General features: G+C 38.2%; 1 protein-coding gene across 1 annotated transcript in view; it reads left to right on the top strand.

Annotated features, from left to right (window-relative positions):
- DOCK7 (dedicator of cytokinesis 7) overlaps positions 1-19,945 on the top strand; it is a 215,462-nt gene that overhangs the window by 37,895 nt on the left and 157,622 nt on the right. Inside the window, exon 4 of the mRNA XM_068961268.1 lies at positions 18,882-18,987. Coding sequence (XP_068817369.1) covers positions 18,882-18,987 — 106 coding nt within the window. The remainder of the gene's footprint in view (positions 1-18,881; positions 18,988-19,945) is intronic.

Here is a 19,945-nt window from a genome sequence, read left to right on the forward strand (position 1 = left end):
CATCCATCGAGTCCGTGATGCCATCCAGCCATCTCATCCTCTGTCGTCCCCTTCTCCTCCTGCCCCCAATCCCTCCCAGCATCAGAGTCTTTTCCAATGAGTCAACTCTTTGCATGAGGTGGCCAAAGTACTGGAGTTTTAGCTTTAGCATCAGTCCTTCCAAAGAACAGCCAGGGCTGATCTCCTTCAGAGCGGACTGGTTGGATCTCCTTGCAGTCCAAGGAACTCTCAAGAGTCTTCTCCAACACCACAGTTCAAAAGCATCAATTCTTCGGCGCTCTGCCTTCTTCACAGTCCAACTCTCATACCATACATGACCACTGGAAAAACCATAGCCTTGACTAGACGGACCTTTGTTGGCAAAGTAATGTCTCTGCTTTTCAATAGCTGCTCTTAGCTTTTTGAATTTCTGTGTATATTTTAGAATCTACCAAAAACAAACAAAACCTCCCAAATCTTTGGTGACCTAAATGGGAAGGAAATCCAAGGAAGAAGGGTTATATGTGTATGTGTGGCTGATTCACTTTGCTATACAACAGAAACTGAGATAAATTGTAAAGCAACTATACTTTATACCATCTACAAAATGGCAACCCACTTTGTATTTTCTTTTTTTTAAACAAATTTTTTTTTTACCAATATTTAATAATGATCCTTGATTCTTTGAAATGAGCACAGGCTTTTCAACTCTGGATGGTCCTCAGGTCCTCCCAAAAACAAAACAAAACACCCCCCCCCCCCCCCCGCCGCAAATGAAAAACTGCTAAGTCCTTTTAGAATTTGATTGGGATTGCTTTGAATCTATGTATCTATTTGTGGAAGAAATGATATTTTTATGTTACTGACTTTCCAATTCATGATTGTGGTGCGTGTCTCCATTTATTTAGCTCTTTATATCACACAATGAGGGCTTCCCTAGTGACTCAGACAGTAAAGCATCTGTTTGCAGTGCAGGAGACCTGGGTTCGATCCCTGGGTTGGGAAGATCCCCCGGAGAAGGAAATGGCAGCCCCCTCCAGTATTCTTGCCTGGAAAATCCCATAGACCATGGAGCCTGGTAGGCTACTGTCCATGGGGTTGCAAACAGTCGGACTGAGTGACTTTCACTTTCACTTTTCATCACACAATGAAATTTTATAGTTTTCTCTGCAAGGCTTTGCATATCTTTTGTTAGATTTATTTTTAGGTATGTATCAGTGATACACCTTGCTGGGCTTCCCAGGTGACTCAGTGGTAAAGAATCCGCCTACCAGTGCAGAAGACATGGGTTCAATCCCTGGGTTGAGAAGATACCCTGGAGAAAGAAATGGCAACCCACTCCGATATTCTTACCTAGAAAATCCCATGGACAGAGGAGCTTAGGGGGCTATAGTCCATGTGGTCACAAAAGAGTCAGGCATGACTCAGTGACTAATAAATAATAATATATCTTGCTAAACTCTTGTTAAATCTAAAAATGTGTATTCCTTTGTATTTTCTTTTTCTTTTATGAGACAGGGTGCTCAGGGCTGGTGCACTGGGATGACCCTGAGGGATGGGATGGGGAGGGAGGTGGGAGGTAGGGATGGGGAACACATGTACACCCATGGCTGATTCATGTGAATGTATGGCAGAAACCACAATATTGAAAAGTAATTAGCCTCCAATTAAATTAAAAAAAAGAAAAAATATAGACCTAGGTACAGTGATGGGTAGCCTTGTCCTCCAGATGTGTTATATCAAATTAATTTTGCACAAAGGAATTGGTTTTAAGGGGCAGAATGTACTGACAATTTGTAGTCTTAGTTATAGACATTGGTTGCTATTTTACACTGATAAGGTCTGCTCCAGTTTTTTACTTTTAGTCTATATCTTTTGTTTTGCTTCTTATTTATACTTTTTCTTTACAATTAAAAAATGAAAGCATACCTTGAAGAAAATAATAAAATAATAATGAAAATAATTATACTCTTTACTCAAGAAAAAAAATTGTTTTAATTTAAATTTAATAATAATCCTTGATTCTTTAAAATGGGCACAGGCTCTTCAACTCTGGATTGTCCTCAAGCTGTTATACAACAGCATTGTGGGACTGATTCAACCAGAACTGTTATACTTTCTCAGGAAAACACAGGGTCAGTCTTTTTCAGGAGGCTTAATATTCCAACTTCGTACTTGGTAAACCTCTGTTACAGGACAGACTAAAGCTGAAGGGGAAGATTAGGCTGCAGTCAACCTACTTACTGCCCTGTGGCCTTGTTTATTCTGTGTACATAGCTGTATCATATGAAAATCAAGGATTTTGTTGTATCTTTTGAAACTTGTAGCTGGTTTATTTTTTTGTGTTGATCTACATATTATTACCTTGTATTACTGTATAGATTTTTAATATCATTTCTATTCAACATTGTATTAATATTGAGTGTCTTTGCCGACAGACTTTGCCAACAAAGGTCCATATAGTCAAAGCTATGGTTTTTCCAGTTGTCATATACAGATGTGAGAGTTGGACCATACAGAAAGCTGAGCACTGAAGAATTGATGCTTTTGAATTGTGGTGCTAGAGAAGACTCTTAAGAGTCCCCTGTACTTCAGGGAGATCAAACTAATCAATTGTAAAGGGAATCAGTCCTGAATATTCATTGGAAGGACTGATGCTGACGCTGAAGCTCCAATACTTTGGCCACCTGATGTGAAGAGCTGACTCATTGGAAAAGACCCTGATGCTGAAGGCAAAAGGAAAAGGGGGCAGCAGAGGATAAGATGGTTAGATAGCATCACCAACTCAATGGAATGAATCTGAACAAACTGGAAGATGGTGAAAAACAGGGGAGCCTGGTATGTTGCAGTCTATGGGGTTGCAAAGAATTGGATACAGCTTAGCAACTGAACAACAACATCCTCAGTTTGTTTACAGTCTCAAAATGTTTTCACTTAGTATTAAGCCTTATGGTTATTGTAGGTTTTTGTAGATCTCTTTCGGTTTGGGTTCCCTAGAAAACAGATACTGAGACAAAGATAAAGAGTTGAGACTTTTTCTGGGAGGCATAATCCTAGAGCATTAGAAGAGAAAAGGGAAGTGAAGCAGAGAAAGATGGGAAACAATGTAAGGTAATATCTTATCTCGTTGGCCACTGCTTCGCAAAGAGCTAGGAGGAGATTGTTTGGCACATGTGCTTGCTAGGCCATACAGGATATCACTGGACAGCAGAATAGTTCCTCAGATCTGCAGATGGGACTCTGAAAGAAGAGGAAATTCATCTGCCTGCTTTTCTCCTGAATCTTCCTAACTCAGAGTTAGTTCCCTTTCCTTTCTGGGTTGCATCTTTTGGACCCCTTTGTCAACCACTTGAGATGTCCCACTACTTTTTCAGTGGCCTTTTATAGAAGAGGCTTCTTGGTTTCAAGTGACAGAACCTCAAAGCAGATTAATTTGCACATACAAAAAGTTGCTGACTAGTGTAACTGAGTACATTCGGTCCGGTGATGTTCATATAGGCTTCTTATCTTCTTGTCTTGGCTAGATTTTCCCACAGAGTTGTAACAAAAGGGTTACAGTGGGAATTGACAGTCCCAGGCTCTAATCCTGCAAGTTCAGTTGTGGCAGAAAAGGTTTAGGAACTCAGTTATTGGTCTGGCTTGGACCACATTACTATAATCCTTCCTTGAACCAATTATTATATTTAGGGATGCAGGGGACTCTGACCAGTCCTGGGTAGTATGTCCTCTATGGCTTGGGGGAGAGATATGGTGGTGTCAGCAACACTCAACCTCAAGGAATGAGTTCCTTATCAAAAAGGAGTTTATAACCAAAAGAAGGAGGATCAGAGAGCTAGTTGTGTAGCATCACTATAATCATTTAAATATATAGCTGTATAGTCAGCTTGACTACCTGCTAAAATTTAAATGTAACTGGTGAAGTACAAAAACAAAACCAGGGTAACCTGATGCCATCTGTGGATCCCATCTCTTAACTTTAAGTGTAGCTCTCACCTTAATGCCAGCTCTGGGCTTTCCTGGTGGCTCAGCTGGTAGAGAATCTTCCTGCAATGCTGAAGACCTGGGTTTGATCCCTGGGTTGGGAAGATCCTCTGGAGAAGGGAACAGCTACCCACTTCAGTATTCTGGCCTGGAGAATTCCATGGATTAGTCCATGGGGTCGCAAAGAGTCAGACACGACTGAATGACTTTCACTTAATGCCAGCTCAGCACCTCCCAAGGAGGTCCGCTTGGGTCTTGTTTCCTGGCTTTCCCATGCTTCTTTCTGCACCTGCGCTCCTGCATCATCCTTAGGTGCCCCGTGTTTGTCCTGTGACACCAGAAAACTGAACTCCTCTGCGCGTGTCAGCCTACTGTTGATTTTCAGAAACTTTGCTGAAGATACATGGATGGTGGTAAGGGGCCTCAGGGTCCAAAGCTTTCTTAGTGACTTCGCCCCAACTCTTCTCTTTTTCCCATCATCAACATTCTTTTTCTCACTGTAAGCAGTTTCTTCCTCTTATCTACACAGAGTAGTTCCAATCATATCCAAACTCGTAAAAAACCTGTTTTTACATTTATTTTAACTTTTATAGTTATTCTTATATTTTATTTATTTGTTTTCGGCTGCACTGGGTCTTCCTTGCTGCACATGGGCTTTCTCTAGTTGCAGAGAGTGGGGTCCACTCTGTAGTTGTGGTTCACGGGCTTCTCACTGCGGTAGCTCCTCTTGTGGTGGCACACAGATTCTGGAGTGCAGGCACAGCAGCTGTGGCGCACAGGCTTAGCTGTCCCATGGCGTGTGGGATCCTCCTGGATCAAATCTGTGTCCCCTGCATTGGTAGGCAGACTCTTAACCACTGAACCACCAGGGAAGTCCTCTTTTTAAATTTTCTTTAAACAAAACAGGACAGCTTTATTGAGCTATGCTTTACATACCATATACTTAATTCATTTTAAGTGTATCATTCAGTGATTTTTAGTAAATTTACAAAGTTGTGAAACCATCACTCAGAATCCTGTTTTAGACCTTTTTCATTCCCACCTAGGATCACTTCTGCCAGTTTATAGTCACTCCCTAGTCCCACCCCGAGCTGCGGCAACCCCTAATATACTTTGAAGTCTGTCACTTTCTCTCTAAATTTGCCTTTTCTTCAAGTATCATATAAGTGGAATCATATAATACATGGCCTTTTGTGTCTGGCTTCTTTCACTTAATATAACTTTTCAAAGCTTGTCATGTATTGGTACTAACATTGTGGTTTTGATTTGCATTTCCTTAATGTTTAGTGATATTTTTCCTGTGCTTATGAACCATTTACATATCTTATTGGTGAAATATCTATTAAAATCTTTTGCTCATTTTTGAATTGGATTATGTATCTTGTTTTTGAGTTGCAAGAGTTCTTTATACATTTTAGATACAGGTCCTTTATTAGATATATGATTTGCAAATATTTTCTCCTGTCTGGTTTGTGTTTTTATTTTCTTACTGGTGAATTTTGAAGCACAAAAATTTTAAATTTTGATGAAGTCTAATTCAGTAATTTTCTTTTTGTGGATTATGATTTTGGTGTTGTTATCTAAGACTGCATAATTCATGCTTAGGGTTTCCTTCTCTGTTTTCTTCTAGAAGTTTTAGCTTTTACTTTTGGTTTATGATCCATTTTGCTTTAATTTTTGTGCATGGTGTGAGATGAGGGTCTAAATTCATCTTTTGCATGTGAATGTTCAGTTGTTGCAGTAGTCTTTGTTGGAAAGACCATCTTCTCATTGAATTGCCTTCATACCTTGTCAGAAATCATGGATCTTTATATCTGCCTTGAAATATCAAACTGTTTTGATTACTGTTACTTTACAGTAAAATTTGATAGCCGGAAGTGTCTTTCAGCTTTTTTTTTCTTTTTTAAAATTGTTTTTTACATTTCTGTAAGCATTTTAGGATCAGTGTCAACATGAATTTTGCCAATTCTGATAAGGATTTTAGGATTCTGATAAGGATTACATTGAATCAGAAAACTAAGATCATGGCATCTGGTCCCATCACTTCATGGGAAATAGATGGGGAAACAGTGGAAACAGTGTCAGACTATATTTTTTTGGGCTAAAAATCACTGCAGATGGTGATTGCAGCCATGAAATTAAAAGACACTCACTCCTTGGAAGGAAAGTTACGACCAACCTAGACAGCATACTCAAAAGCAGAGACATTACTTTGCCAACAAAGATCTGTCTAGTCAAGGCTATGGTTTTTCCAGTAGTCACGTATGGATGTGAGAGTTGGACTGTGAAGAAAGCTGAGTGCTGAAGAATTGATGCTTTTGAAGTGTGGTGTTGGAGATGACTCTTGAGAGTCCCTTGGACTGCAAGGAGATCTAACCAGTCCATTCTGAAGGAGATCAGCCCTGGCTGTTCTTTGGAAGGAATGATGCTAAAGCTGAAACTCAGTACTTTGGCCACCTCATGCAAAGAGTTGACTCATTGGAAAAGACTCTGATGCTGGGAGGGATTGGGGGCAGGAGGAGAAGGGGACGACAGAGGATGAGATGGCTGGATGGCATCACTGAATTGATGGACATGAGTCTGAGTGAACTCCGGCAGTTGGTGATGGACAGGGAGGCCTGGCGTGCTGCGATTCATGGGGTCGCAAAGAGTCGGACACGACTGAGCAACTAGACTGACTAACTGACATTGAATCTGCAGATTAGCTTGGAGAGAGTTGCTGTCAGCAATATTAAGTCTTTAGATCCATGAAAACAGGCTGTGTTTTCATTTATTTAGAGCTTTATTGATTTCTCTTACTAATATTTTAAAGTTTTCAGTGTGTAAGTCTTACACTTTAGTTAAATCTATTTTAAGTATTTTATTGTTTTTGATGTTATCTTGAATGGAATTAAAGAATTATTTTTGGTGAGTTTGTTGCTAGTATATAGAAATGCTATTAAATTTTGAATGTTAAATTTGTATCTTCTGACCTTGCTGAACTCGTTTATTAATTCTAGAAATATTTGGTGGATTCCTTAAACTTTTCTGCTTATAGGATGTATTGTCTGTGAGTGAAGAGTTTATTTCTTCCTTTCCAATCTTAATGCCTTTAATTTCTTTCCTTTCCTTCCCTCTTTCTCTCTCTCCCTCTTTCCCTTTCCTCCTTCTTTCCTTCATTTCTCCTTTTCTCCTTTCCCGAATTCCACTGCCTGGATCCTTCGGTATAGTGTTGAATAGAAATGGTGAGAATCCACATCCTTGCTTTCATTCCAGTCTTAGGAGGAAAGCATTTCACTATTAAGTTTAACTATTTTAGTTAACTATAAAAGTTTAAGTTAAACATTTAACTATTACCTGCCTACAGATAATGTTATGTAACAGATAATGTTACAGATAATCTTCATGACTCAGATAACCATGATGGTGTGATCACTCACCTAGAGCCAGACATCCTGGAGTGTGAAGTCAAGTGGGCTTTAGGAAGCATCACTACAAACAAAGCTAGTAGAGGTGATGGAATTCCGGTTGAGCTATTTCAAATCCTAAAAGATGATGCTGTGAAAGTGCTGCACTCAATATGCCAGCAAATGTGGAAAACTCAGCAGTGGCCACAGGGCAGGAAAAGGTCAGTTTTCATTCCAATCCCAAGGAAAGGCAATGCCAAAGAATGTTTAAACTACTGCACAATTGCACTCATCCCACATGCTAGCAAAGTAATGCTCAAAATTCTCCAAGCCAGGCTTCAACAGTGTGTGAACCATGAACTTCCAGATGTTCAAGCTTGATTTAGAAAAGGCAGAGGAACCAGAGATCAAATTGCCATCATCTATTGGATCATCGAAAAAACAATAGAGTTCTAGAAAAATATCTACTTTTGCTTTATTGACTCCGGCAAAGCCTTTGACTGTGTGGATCACAACAAACTGTGGAAAATTCTTCAAGAGATGGGAATACCAGACCACCTGACCTGCATCCTGAGAAATCTGTATGCAGGTCAGGAAGCAACAGTTAGACTGAACATGGAACAACAGACTGGTTCCAAATAGGGAAAGGAGTATGTCAAGGCTGTATATTGTCACCCTGCTTATTTAACTTATATGTAGAGTACATCATGTGAAATGCCATGCTGGATGAAGCACAAGCTAGAATCAAGATTCCCGGGAGAAATATCAATAACTTCAGATATGCAGATGAACACTACCTTTATGGCAGAAAGGGAAGAACTAGAGCCTTTTGATAAAAGTGAAAGGGGAGAGTGAAAAAGTTGGCTTAAAACTCAACATTCAGAAAGCTAAGATCATGGTATCCGGTCCCATCACTGCATGGCAAATAGATGGAGAAACAGTGAAAACAGTGAGAGCCTTTATTTTCTTGGGTTCTAAAGTCACTGCACATGGTGACTGCCGCCATGAAATTAAAAGACGCTTGCTCCTTGGAAGAAAAGCTAGGACCAATCTAGCCAGCATATTAAAAAGCAGATACATTACTTTGACAACAAATGTCCATCTAGTGAAAGCTGTGGTTTTTCCAGTATTCATGTATGGATGTGAGATTTGAACTATTGAACAAAAGCACCAAAGAATTGATGCTTTTGAACTGTGGTATTGGAGAAGAGTTTTGAGAGTCCCTTGAACTGTAGGGAGATCCAACCAGTCCATCCTAAAGGAGATCAGTCCTGAATATTCATTGGAAGGACTTATGCTGAAGCTGAAACTCCAGTACTTTGGTCACTTGATGAGAAGAACTGACTAATTATAAAAGAGCCTGATGCTGGGAAAGATTGAAGGCAGGAGAAGGAGGGGACGACAGAGAATAAGATGGTTGGATGGCAACACCAACTCTATGGACATGAGCTTGAGTAAGCTCCAGGAGTTGGTAATGGACAGGGAGACCTGGCGTGCTGCATTCCATTGGGTTACAAAGAGTTGGACATGACTAAGCAACTGAACTGAACTGAGGCAGGTAGTGTAGGAAGGGGAAGCAGGGGACAAAGATCTGAGAAGTCTGTAAGATGAACAGAGTTGGGCAACTAATTATATACAGTTTATACCTGAATATAATCTCTGTGTTTTCTTATCTTGGTATAAATTGTATACAGTGTTACAGTTTATGGGTAAGGAGATTCTGGCTTTATTTTCCTGAGTAGAATTAAGGTATATTTATCTCCTTTTGGGAGGATTGACTTTTTACAGTACACATTTTCCCCCTTCAGTTTTCTTTTTAGCTGCCGATTTAAGGTCAGTGATAATTTTTACAAATACTAAGATTTAAAATTTTTTTTCTGTAGTTTATTTAATATGTTCCATGAAGTAGGGAGCATTGTTACCACCATGTTTTAGGTGAGGAAATTGAGATAATAGTGAAATGCTATAGATCAGAATGATGGAGACCTCCAAGTCTTTTTAATACAGTGCTTTCTGAACCTTTAACTTAAATATTATCCCCAGATAGTGTCAGATGGGATACATGAGTCATCTGACATCCTTTTTTTTTTTTTTTTTTATTTCATTCTGTCCCAAAAGGAAGTGAAGTAAAGTCGCTCAGTCGTGCCCGACTCTTTGCGATCCCATGGACAGTAGCCTGCACCAAGCTCCTCTGTCCATGGGGTTTTCAAGGCAAGAGGACTGGAGTGGGTTGCCATTTCCTTCTCCAGGGAATCTTCCCAACCCAGGGATCGAACCCAGGTCTCTCACATTGTAGACAGACACTTTACCGTCTGAGCCACCAGGGAAGAGTCAAACTCTGTCTTAAATGTGAAGAAGAGAAGAATTATAGAGAAGAATTATTTCTGTTCTTTGGTTTCACAAATCAACCTGTATGTGTTTTTGTTTTCTTGGACTTTTAGTCATTACTGGTCCACTCTGGACCTAGATTCTTAAAGAATTTAATGCAGGGTAACTTACAAATGACAGCGCCTCAGGTGGGAGTTTTATTTAACCATTCATGAAAGATAGGAAACAGATCATACCAGTGGTAGTAATTATTACAGTGTTCCTATTAATATGTTAATATGTATCAGACATTGTCGCTGGGTATCTTTAACTGACCTCATAGGCTAGATTTTGGAGAATAGAGAAATCATTAATATGAAATATTTGTTGTTGTTCAGTCTCTAAGTTGTGTACAACTCTTTTGTGACCCCCAAGGATTGTAGCCAGCCAGGCTCCTCTGTCCATGGGACTGTCCTAGGCAAGAATACTGGAGTGGGCTGCCATTTTTTTTTCTAGGGGATCTTCTTGACCCAGGCATCGAACTTAGGTCTCCTGCATTGGCAGGTGGATTCTTTACCACTGAGCCACCAGAGAAGCCCAGTATGAACTATAATTAGAATTATTTACCTTTGGAAACTTTCTTCCATGGAAAGAGGCCTTCAGAGTTTTATGGATCTGAATTAGAACCCAGCATCTACCTTTCATAAGCTTGGGAAAGTTGCTCTATTTTTGAAATTAATCTAAAAATGTCTTTTTTTTCTTGCTGTAGATTAGTATATAGTACCGCAGGAAATTTGGAAATACAAAAGGCCCAAAAGAGAAAGTAAAAATCACTGTAATTCTTGATTTAGACAAAAATCTCTCAATGAAGCTTACATTCTAGTGATGATCTTTGCAGACCAGAAATCGTTTAAATGTCTACCAGTAGAGAGTGGTTGAATATGTTGCAGCGTATGCATTTCATGGACTCAATGTTAGATAAGAGGAGAACAGTGGTTAAGAGTAAGTGCTCTAAGTTCAGATCTTAGGGCTATTCCTTATTGGTTAATATGACCTGAACTTCTTGAAATTTCAGTATCCTCTTATAGTGCCCACTTCATAGAGTTTTTCTGAAGATTAAATGAGGTATAAGAAATTTAACACTGTAAACAATATCTGGCACATTGTAAGTACTTGGTAAACATTGATAGAATATTATCATTAATTTTATGTGCTGATACAGAAAGATTCTCAAGATATATTAAGCGTATACCAAGAAAAGGTTATGGAAGATGTTATATGTGAGTATTAAAAAGTAAGAATTTGTCATATACACACATCTTTTTCTTGAAGGATCTCTAATAAAACATTAAGTGGTCATATGTGGGGAATGGGATTGGGGAATGGGATTGGGGATTGGAAAGGGTAGAGAAATAGACCTTTTGTTTTTACTTCTTTGTGAAGTTTGAGTTTTATTTAATTAATTTATTTAGTTTTGGCTGCACCACATGGCATGTGGGATCTTCCCGGACCAGGGGAAATCAAACCCATGCTCCCACTCCAGTTGTGTGCAGACTCTCCAGCCCCCATGCACTGCCAGGCTTCTCCTCCAGGGACCTTCCCCAGCCAGGGATCCAACCTGCATGTCTTACATCTCATCTCTTAAGTCTCTTGCAGTGGCGGGTGGGTTCTTTACCACTACAGCCACTTGGGATGCCCCAATACCATGTACATTTTCCTTTTTTTTTTTTTTTTTTTAAAGATGTCATCTTCTTTTATCAGATTGTTTTGTCTTTTCTCCACAGTGGGAAATCTTATTTTCTCTACTTCTCATAGTAACTGTATTTATGTAATGGTAAAGAGTTTTAAGTGTAGTTCTGGAACCAGCCCTTTGCAGATTTGCTAAAGACCTATTAGAGACTACTTTGAGGTAAGTAAACATGTTGTCTTATTAAAACATTGTTAAAAAGAAGAGTTTCACATAGAATAGGAGAGCATTAGGATTCAGTAGTAGTTTTTAAACTTACCACTTAACAAATGGGATAGTAATGATGTTACTAGGCTCTTAAAGAAAAAGTTAGATACATTTAGAACTCTTCTGTTGATTCAGACTCTTTTCCTCCCCAGCAAGTGCTTACCTGATTATTTGACAGTAATAGATAAAAAGGTATACTTCTTGTCTCCTTTCAGTCAGTTAGAAACCAACAATACTTACAGGTTAATTTACTCTGATAAGCATTTGGAAAGTTCATGTACTGGGTAGTCTCTAAGTTCATCCTTTTTTCTTACCTCCATTTCTTTCTCTCCACTCTAATACTTTTCTCTCCATTCTACTTTCTCCCGTTGCCATTGTCTCATTATCTTAGACATTGAAGATGTAAAGGTTAATAAGATGTCATTCCTGCTGTCAAGAAGTTCATATCAGTTGTTCCATTCTAGCATTCTTATTGAACTACTTTTTTGGGAGGAGGAATTACGAATTTTTCTCTCAGTTCAGTCACTCAGTCATGTCTGTCTCTTTGTGACCCTGTGGACTGCAGCACACCAGACTTCCCTGTCCATCACCAACTCCCAGAGCTTGCTCAAACTCATGTCCATCAAGCCGGTGATGCCATCCAGCCATTTCATCCTCTGTCGTCCCCTTCTCCTCCTGTCTTCAATCTTTCCCAGCATCAGGGTCTTTTCAAATGAGTCAGTTCTTCACATCAAGTGGCCAAAGTGTTGGAGCTTCAGCTTCAGCATCAGTCCTTCCAATGAAATATTCAGGACTGATTTCCTTTAGGATGGACTGGTTTGATTTTCTTGCTGTCCAAGGGACTCTCAAAAGTCTTCTCCAACACCACAGTTCAAAAGCTTCGGAGTTTAGCTTTCTTTATGGTTCAACTCTCATATTCATACATGACTACTGGAAAAACCATAGCCTTGACTACATGGATATTTGTTGGCAAAGTGATGTCTCTGCTTTTTAACATGCTGTCTAGGTTGGTCATAGCTATTCTTCCAAGGAGCAAGTGTCTTTTAATTTCATGACTGCAGTCACCATCTGCAGTGATTTTGGAGACCAAGAAAATAAAGTCTGACACTGTTTCCACTCTTTCCCCATCTATTTGCCATGAAGTGATGGGACCAGATGCCATGATCTTCGTTTTCTGAATGTTGAGCTTTACGCCAGCTTTTTCACCCTCCTCTTTCACTTTCTTTAGTTCCTCTTCACTTTCTGCCCTGGGGGTGGTGTCATCTGCATATCTGAGGTTATTGATATTTCTCCTGGCAGTTTTGATTTCTTCTTGTGCTCATCCAGCCCCGGCATTTTGCATTATGTATTCTGCATATAAGTTAAATAAGTAGGATAACAAAATACAGCCTTGACATAATCCTTTCCCAATTTGGAACTAGTGCATTGTTCCATGTCCAGTTCTAACTGTTGCTTCTTGACCTGCGTATAGACTTCTCAGGAGGCAGGTAAGGTGGTCTGGTATTCCCATCTCTTGAAGAATTTTTCACAGTTTGTTGTGATCTACACAGTCAAAGTCTTTGGTGTAGTTAATAAAGCAGAAGTAGGTTTTTTTTTTTTTTTTTGAACTCTCTTGTGTTCGATGATCCAGCGGATGTTGGCAATTTGATCTCTGGTTCCTCTGCTTTTCTAAATCCAGCTTGGACATCTGAAAGTTCACAGTTCACGTATTGCTGAAGCCTGGCTTGGACAATTTTGAGCATTACTTTGTTCGCGTGTGAGATAAGTGCAATTATGCAGTAGTTTGAACATTCTTTGGCATTGCCTTTCTTTGGGATTGGAATGAAAAGTGACGTTTTCCACTTATGTGGCCACTGTTGAATTTTCCGAATTTCTCTATTTAGTCTCATATTTTTCACTTCAGCTTTTTAAACCTTATTAAGCACCCAGAGTGTTCTAGGCACTCTCCTAGAGGGTGCTAAGCTAGGTAAAACTAATTGCTTCGTTCCTTGTAGAGAGACAGGTAAATAGATTTCAGAACAGTTTGATACATGCTATTCATCTGCTCAGTTATCACAATGATGTAGTTTTTGACAGGAATGTGCCACCAGACAGTTAAAAACAATACACATTTTCTTTAATGGCAGAAATTAACCTCTTTTGAGACATTTATAAAAAAAAAAGACATACCCCTGTCAGAATTAAAGGTTCTTTGGCCTCAGTCATTCCTCAAGGAGGTTGCAGAGGTACCTCTGAAAAGTGAGTGTGCCAGGTCTGAGTATGCCAAATCTTTCATATTTCACCAGACTCTTTTTTCCCCCACCATACTTTTACGTTTGTGGGTTGCATTACTACCATTCTAGAAAAACCTACATTGCAATTTATGTGCTTCTTTCAAAGAGAATGTTTACAAACATTGGGTTTTCCCATTGCTGAAATCAAACTCTGTCTGCAAGGCCAGGTTCTCATTCCAACCAGGGAAAACAGTCTGACTAGTCCTCCGCCTATCTGAACGAGCCTCCTGGAAATGCCATTACTTTGAATGAATGAAGATAAACACAATGCTTTGAAAGCACAGAGGATGAGTGTCTAACCTGAGTAAAAGAGGCAGAATTAATCAGGAATGTACGGAGGATATGATACATTTCTTGAAGAGTATTTGCCATACCTGTATTCCATATTTGGTTTTCTAGTCTTCTTGTTAAGGCAGAATAGTAATAACTGAAGAGTTTTAAGCCCTTAAGGTAAATTATAGACCTCATTTGCCTTTCTAGATTATAAGGACGTTTTCCTACATTGTTATAGTACTGTTTCCCATATTAAAAAAACACTAATTCTTAATTATGTAATACCTTGTCCATGTTCTCATTATCCTTAGAAATATCTTGTTCAAACCAGGATCCAATTAAGAACTATTCATTGTATTTGGTTATATTTAAGTCTTTCTTTCTCTTTTTGAATAGACTTTAATTTTAGCCTTATGTCTTTTTGGTGCTAAAGCTTAGCCCACTGCGTTTGTTTATTCATTACATTGACTTGTTAAAGAGACATGACTTTTCTTTTGGTTTTTGTCTGATTGCCTTTTTTAGTATTGTTAATACTGTTCTCTGTATTTTTTGTGATCTAGATATTAGGTATACCGGTTTGTTTTTGCTTGTTTTTAAACTTTTTATTTTATATTGGTGTATAGTTGACTAACAGTGTTATGTTAGTCATTTTAAATATAGCAGGGTAAATGTCAGTTCCAAACTCCCTAACTATCCCTCCCCACCCCATCCTGCCCTGATAACCACACACACACACACACACACACACACACACACACACACACCCACCCACAAATGAACTTATTACAAAGCAGAAATAGACTCACAGATTTAAAAAGCAAACTAATGGTTTTATAGGTCTGATTCAGTTCAGGTGAGATGAATTTGGCACAAATACTTGGAAGGTGATACGTGTTGCATTTGTTTATTTATTTTTGCCTCTTTTTGTCTTTAATACCAACTATACACAATGGTCCAACTATGATTCAGCCTGTTGGTCATCAGTCTTGGACTTGACTAGTCACAGCATTGGAGCATCATCTGTTCTTACCTTTTTTCTTTTGCGGCTTTTTAGCTAGCCCTTTTTGCCTTGTCTTTGATATGTTCCCTTACCTGGTATATTCCATGGTATATTCCCTTACACTTCTTCCCTGAGTTCTGTCTTCAATATAAAACAGTACCAGTTCCAAGAGATATTATTCTTATTTGACATATTACATTGTGGACTTTTTTTGGGTAAACTTTATAGGAGTAGCTCAACTAACTTCTTTTATTTTAGTCTAAACTCTCCTTTGGTTTCCCAGGTGGCTCAGTGGTAAAGAATCCACCTGCCGTCTTCACTTGGGCGTTTCCTCTGGTCCCATGAAGAATAAGTAGAGATGAGAGAGGCCCAGATTAGGCTTGGGACATTTGGAAATCATGGTTGATGGGGCATCTGAAAGTGGGATGAGGTTAGATGAAAGGTTACATGCAACATAATTTTCCCTCAGAATGTGAACCCTTTGTTATTGCTAATGTCTCATGATGAATGGTCTTAGTGAGTGCATTTTTTTTTTTTTTGTAAAAACTGTAATGCATGTTGACATAGTGAGGGAGTTTGTGAAACTGGTGAGAGTTGGTAAGGAGATAAATAGGTCAAATATTGGATCATGTTCTTCAGGGAGGGGAAGAAGATACTCTGCTATTATAATTTAAGAGCATAAGTAACTGTGGGATTTTTGACCTCTTTCCACTTTGCTGTTGATGTTAATAGCTTATTAGAAGTAAAAAGATTTCCTTGTATTGCTTTACTATATGAGCTACATTAGGAATAGGAAAAATTATCAAAAAGCTAATCTATGATAAAGGCTTTTAACTGATATCAGGAAACTATATTTATTATATTACTTGCCATGCATACTTTGGACCATGGTATAGTTAAGAGAGACTTTTCTGTTTGGGAAACTTTCCTCAGTTACCGCTGAGGAAATCTTTTCATGTAGAGAGTCTTAATAGAAATACATCCTTTGCTGGGTTGCAGATATTTTTATTACCATTATAGCTCAGTTTGGAAATGGTTATTATTTTACAGATTTTTGCTGATTTTCTCTTGCGGAGATTAATGGCTCTGTGGAGATTGCATGTCTCTGTTATTAAGCAAAAGATTGTCTCTTTTGGAAGTAATATTTTAAGTTTTGTTTCATTTTTTACCGTTTTGTGAAATCATAGTATGTCTTTCAATTAATTGATGGAGTAATGGTTAATTAGCAAGGCTTTTCTTTCTTAGCTGTACCTGAAGTAACAGCAAGCCTTAACAATTAGTGAGATCTTGACCTTGATGAAATATAGCAGTTTACAATTCAGATTACTCATGGTTTAGCCACAGAAACACTGAAAAACAGAAACACTGAGATAGTGTTGCGGTTGGCAGACTTGAGTAAAGTAGCACTGAGGAAGGTAGAGATACAATGTTTGTTCTCTGCCTCTCTCTCTCTCTCTTGAAAGGCATTTTCATATTTTCGTCTCAGTCTTGACAACCCATCAGGAGATTGTAAGGCCTTTAAACCAAACCTAATGAACATTCACAGTGGATAGGTGTCATTAAAAGACCTGAAGGGAGCCATAAACTGAAGTAAATGTTCCTGTCCTCTCACATCCAGGTGCTTTCCAGACTTTGCCCTTTGCCCTCTCCTCAATCTGTATTCTCCTTCAAAGGTTACCTTTTCTCTTTAGCTGTCACCTCAACCTCTAATGGTTTCTTCATGCTCTTCTCTTTCTCCCTTGTCTGTTGTCAGTCTTTTTTATTCATTTGCTTTAAAAAAAAAAAAAACAAAAAACCAAGACTTACTTTTTGGGGAGAAGTTTTAGATTTAAAGAAGAGTGGAAAGTAAAGAGATCACCCGTGTTTATACCCCAATCAAGTATCCCCTATTATTAACATCTTGGGTTAATGTGAAACCTTTGTTATAATAGATAAGCCAATATTAATACATTATTATTAAAGTCCAGAGATTACATTCGGGTTACTCTTTGTGTTGTGCATTCTTTAGGTTTTGACAAACGTGCAGTATATGTATCTATTATAGTAGTACCATGGAGAATAGTTTCAGTGCCCTAAAACATCCCCTGTGCATTACTTATTAATCTCTTCCTTTTCCTTCCTCCTACAACCCTGGCAACCGCTCTTTTTTTTTTTTTTTTCTCCTCTCTATACTTTGTCTTTTTCAGAATGTCATGTAGGTGGAATCATATAGTACCTTGTCTCTTTCGCTTAGCAATATTCTCTTTTCTTTGGCTTGCTAGCACTTTTTTTTTTTTTTTTGTTTAGTTGCTGAATAGTATTGCATTGTGTGAATGTACTACAGTTTGTATATCCTTTTACCTGTTGAATAAACTTCCAACTTTTGGCAATTATAAATAACAAATTAATTTTTTATGAAACACAAATATGATCTAAAGTACTTCAAGTAAAGAAAAAGTTGAGCTAATTCAGTACCTTGAGCCTTAAAAAATAACTCTTTTACCTTTGTATCAAAAATTTCTAATTGAGTAGTCAACTCCTAACAGTGCTCAAGAGGTATGTGTGGAGTGGTTGAATATGAAAAGGTAAGGAAGTATGGAAGAGAAGAAAGAGGCTAAAGGCTAAATCATATAATATTCAGATAATTTTTGGAAAATGAGATTGTCTAGAAATTCAGTTGGAAATTTGAATGGGCACTAAGATGTTTAGGGCTCTGAGTTCAACCGTTAATTTGAGAACACTCCAGAACAAAAGTATCATCAAGCTGGCCCAGAGGTGAATAAACATTTCTCTGTTTTAAGTGCCACATGCCAAATATTTTAGGGAAAATAGCAGTAAATGAAACCATTGCCTCTGTTTATATGGGGCATACATGAATGTGGAAAAAATAACTAGGAAGGAGAGAAATGCGAGTTAGGTTATGATGAATGCTCTAAGAGTTTTAAAGAAGGATATTATTTTAGCTGTGGTGAGTCAAGAAGCTTTTATGGAAGTCTTGCTGTTTGAGTTTTACCTTTGAAATAGTTGAGTTGAATTTGCGGATACAGGAGAGAAACAGTATTCTAGGAAGCAACTTATGTTCGTTGAGAAGAATTTGAGATAGAGTATAAAAGCTGAAAAGGTGATTAGGGTCAAAGTATAGAAAGCCATTAATACCAGAGTATGCAAACAGTTTTTATTAGTTAAGTAAAAATAGGGAATAATTTTATGGGACGTGAATATTGTTTATAAAGTATTTTAGAATTAATTTTATATCCTTAAAATTTATATACTTTATAATACATACTTCTTCTTTTTTTTAATTTAGACTACTGTTCAGCCAAATTACCTTTTTTTCTAAAATTTTTATTTTTACTTTGTTTTGCTTTACAATACTGTATTGGTTTTGCCATACATTGACATGAATCAACCATGGGTGTACATGAGTTCCCAATATTATATACTTTATAATATATGCTTCTTATAGCTTTCAGCTCTATCATAAGCCAGAATATTTCCCTGAAATGTCATATACAAAAAGAAGCTTTATGTAAGTTGACTGTCAGTTTTGTACCCTGCATCAGCATTATAAAGACATTCTACTATAATTATAAGCAGTATTTACCAAATTAGCTTATGAATTTATAACCTTACTGATATGCTGAGATTTTGTTGTTCTTTAAATGAACTTTTAATATACTTAGCTTTCTCCCATTTTAAATTAAGCTGATTTCTTTTTGCAAACAATGTGTTTGCTTTTTTTGTTGCAGAACTGTGGCTGCTGAAGTCAGGAAGCAGATCTCTGGACAGTATAGTGGCTCTCCCCAGCTGCTCAAAAACCTCAACATTGTTGGCAATATATCCCATCATACCACAGTAAGTAATGTGTTTAAGATATGGTATGTTACTTTTACATTCTGACTAGGCCATGAAAAACAGTGGAAAGATAAGAGCGAGGACTTTGACTGTGTGGATCACAGCAAACTGTGGAAAATCTGAAAGAGATGGCAATACCAGACCACCTGACCTGCATCCTGAGAAATCTGTATGTAGGTCAAGAAGCAACAGTTAGAACTGGATGTGAAACAACAGACTGGTTCCAAATCGAGAAAGGAGTATGTTAAGGGTGTATATTGTCACCCTGCTTATTTAACTTATATGCAAAGTACATCATGTGAAATGCCACGCTGGATGAAGCACAAGCTGGACTCAAGATTGCTGGGAGAAATATCAATAACCTCAGGTATCAATAACCTCAATAACATAACCTCAGACACCACCCTTATGGCAGAAAGTGAAGAGGAACTAAAGAGCCTCTTGATGAAGATGAAAAAGCTGGCTTAAAACTCAGCATTCAGAAAACTAAGATCATGGCATCTGGTCCCATCACTGCATGGCAAATAGATGGAGAAACAATGGAAACAGTAGCAGAGTTTATTTTCTTGGGCTCCAAAGTCATTGCAGGTGGTGACTGCCGCCATGAAATTAAAAGATGCTTGCTCCTTGGAAGAAAAGCTGTGACCAACCTAGACGGCATATTAAATAGCAGAGCCATTACTTTGCCAACAAAGGTCCATCTAGTCAAAAGCTATGGTTTTTCCAGTATTCATGTATGGATACGAGAGTTGGACTATAAAGAAAGCTGAGCGCTGAAGAATTGATGCTTTTGAGCTGTGGTGTTGGAGAAGACTCTTGAGAGTCCCTTGGACTGCAAGATAAAACCAGTCAGTCCTAAAGGAAATCAGTCCTGAATATTCATTGGAAGGACTGATGCTGAAGCTCCAATACTTTAGCCACCTGATGTGAAGAACTGACTCATTTGAAAAGAGCGTGA

Source organism: Capricornis sumatraensis, chromosome 2 (genome assembly GCF_032405125.1).
Source record: "Capricornis sumatraensis isolate serow.1 chromosome 2, serow.2, whole genome shotgun sequence".
Taxonomy (NCBI): domain Eukaryota; kingdom Metazoa; phylum Chordata; class Mammalia; order Artiodactyla; family Bovidae; genus Capricornis; species Capricornis sumatraensis.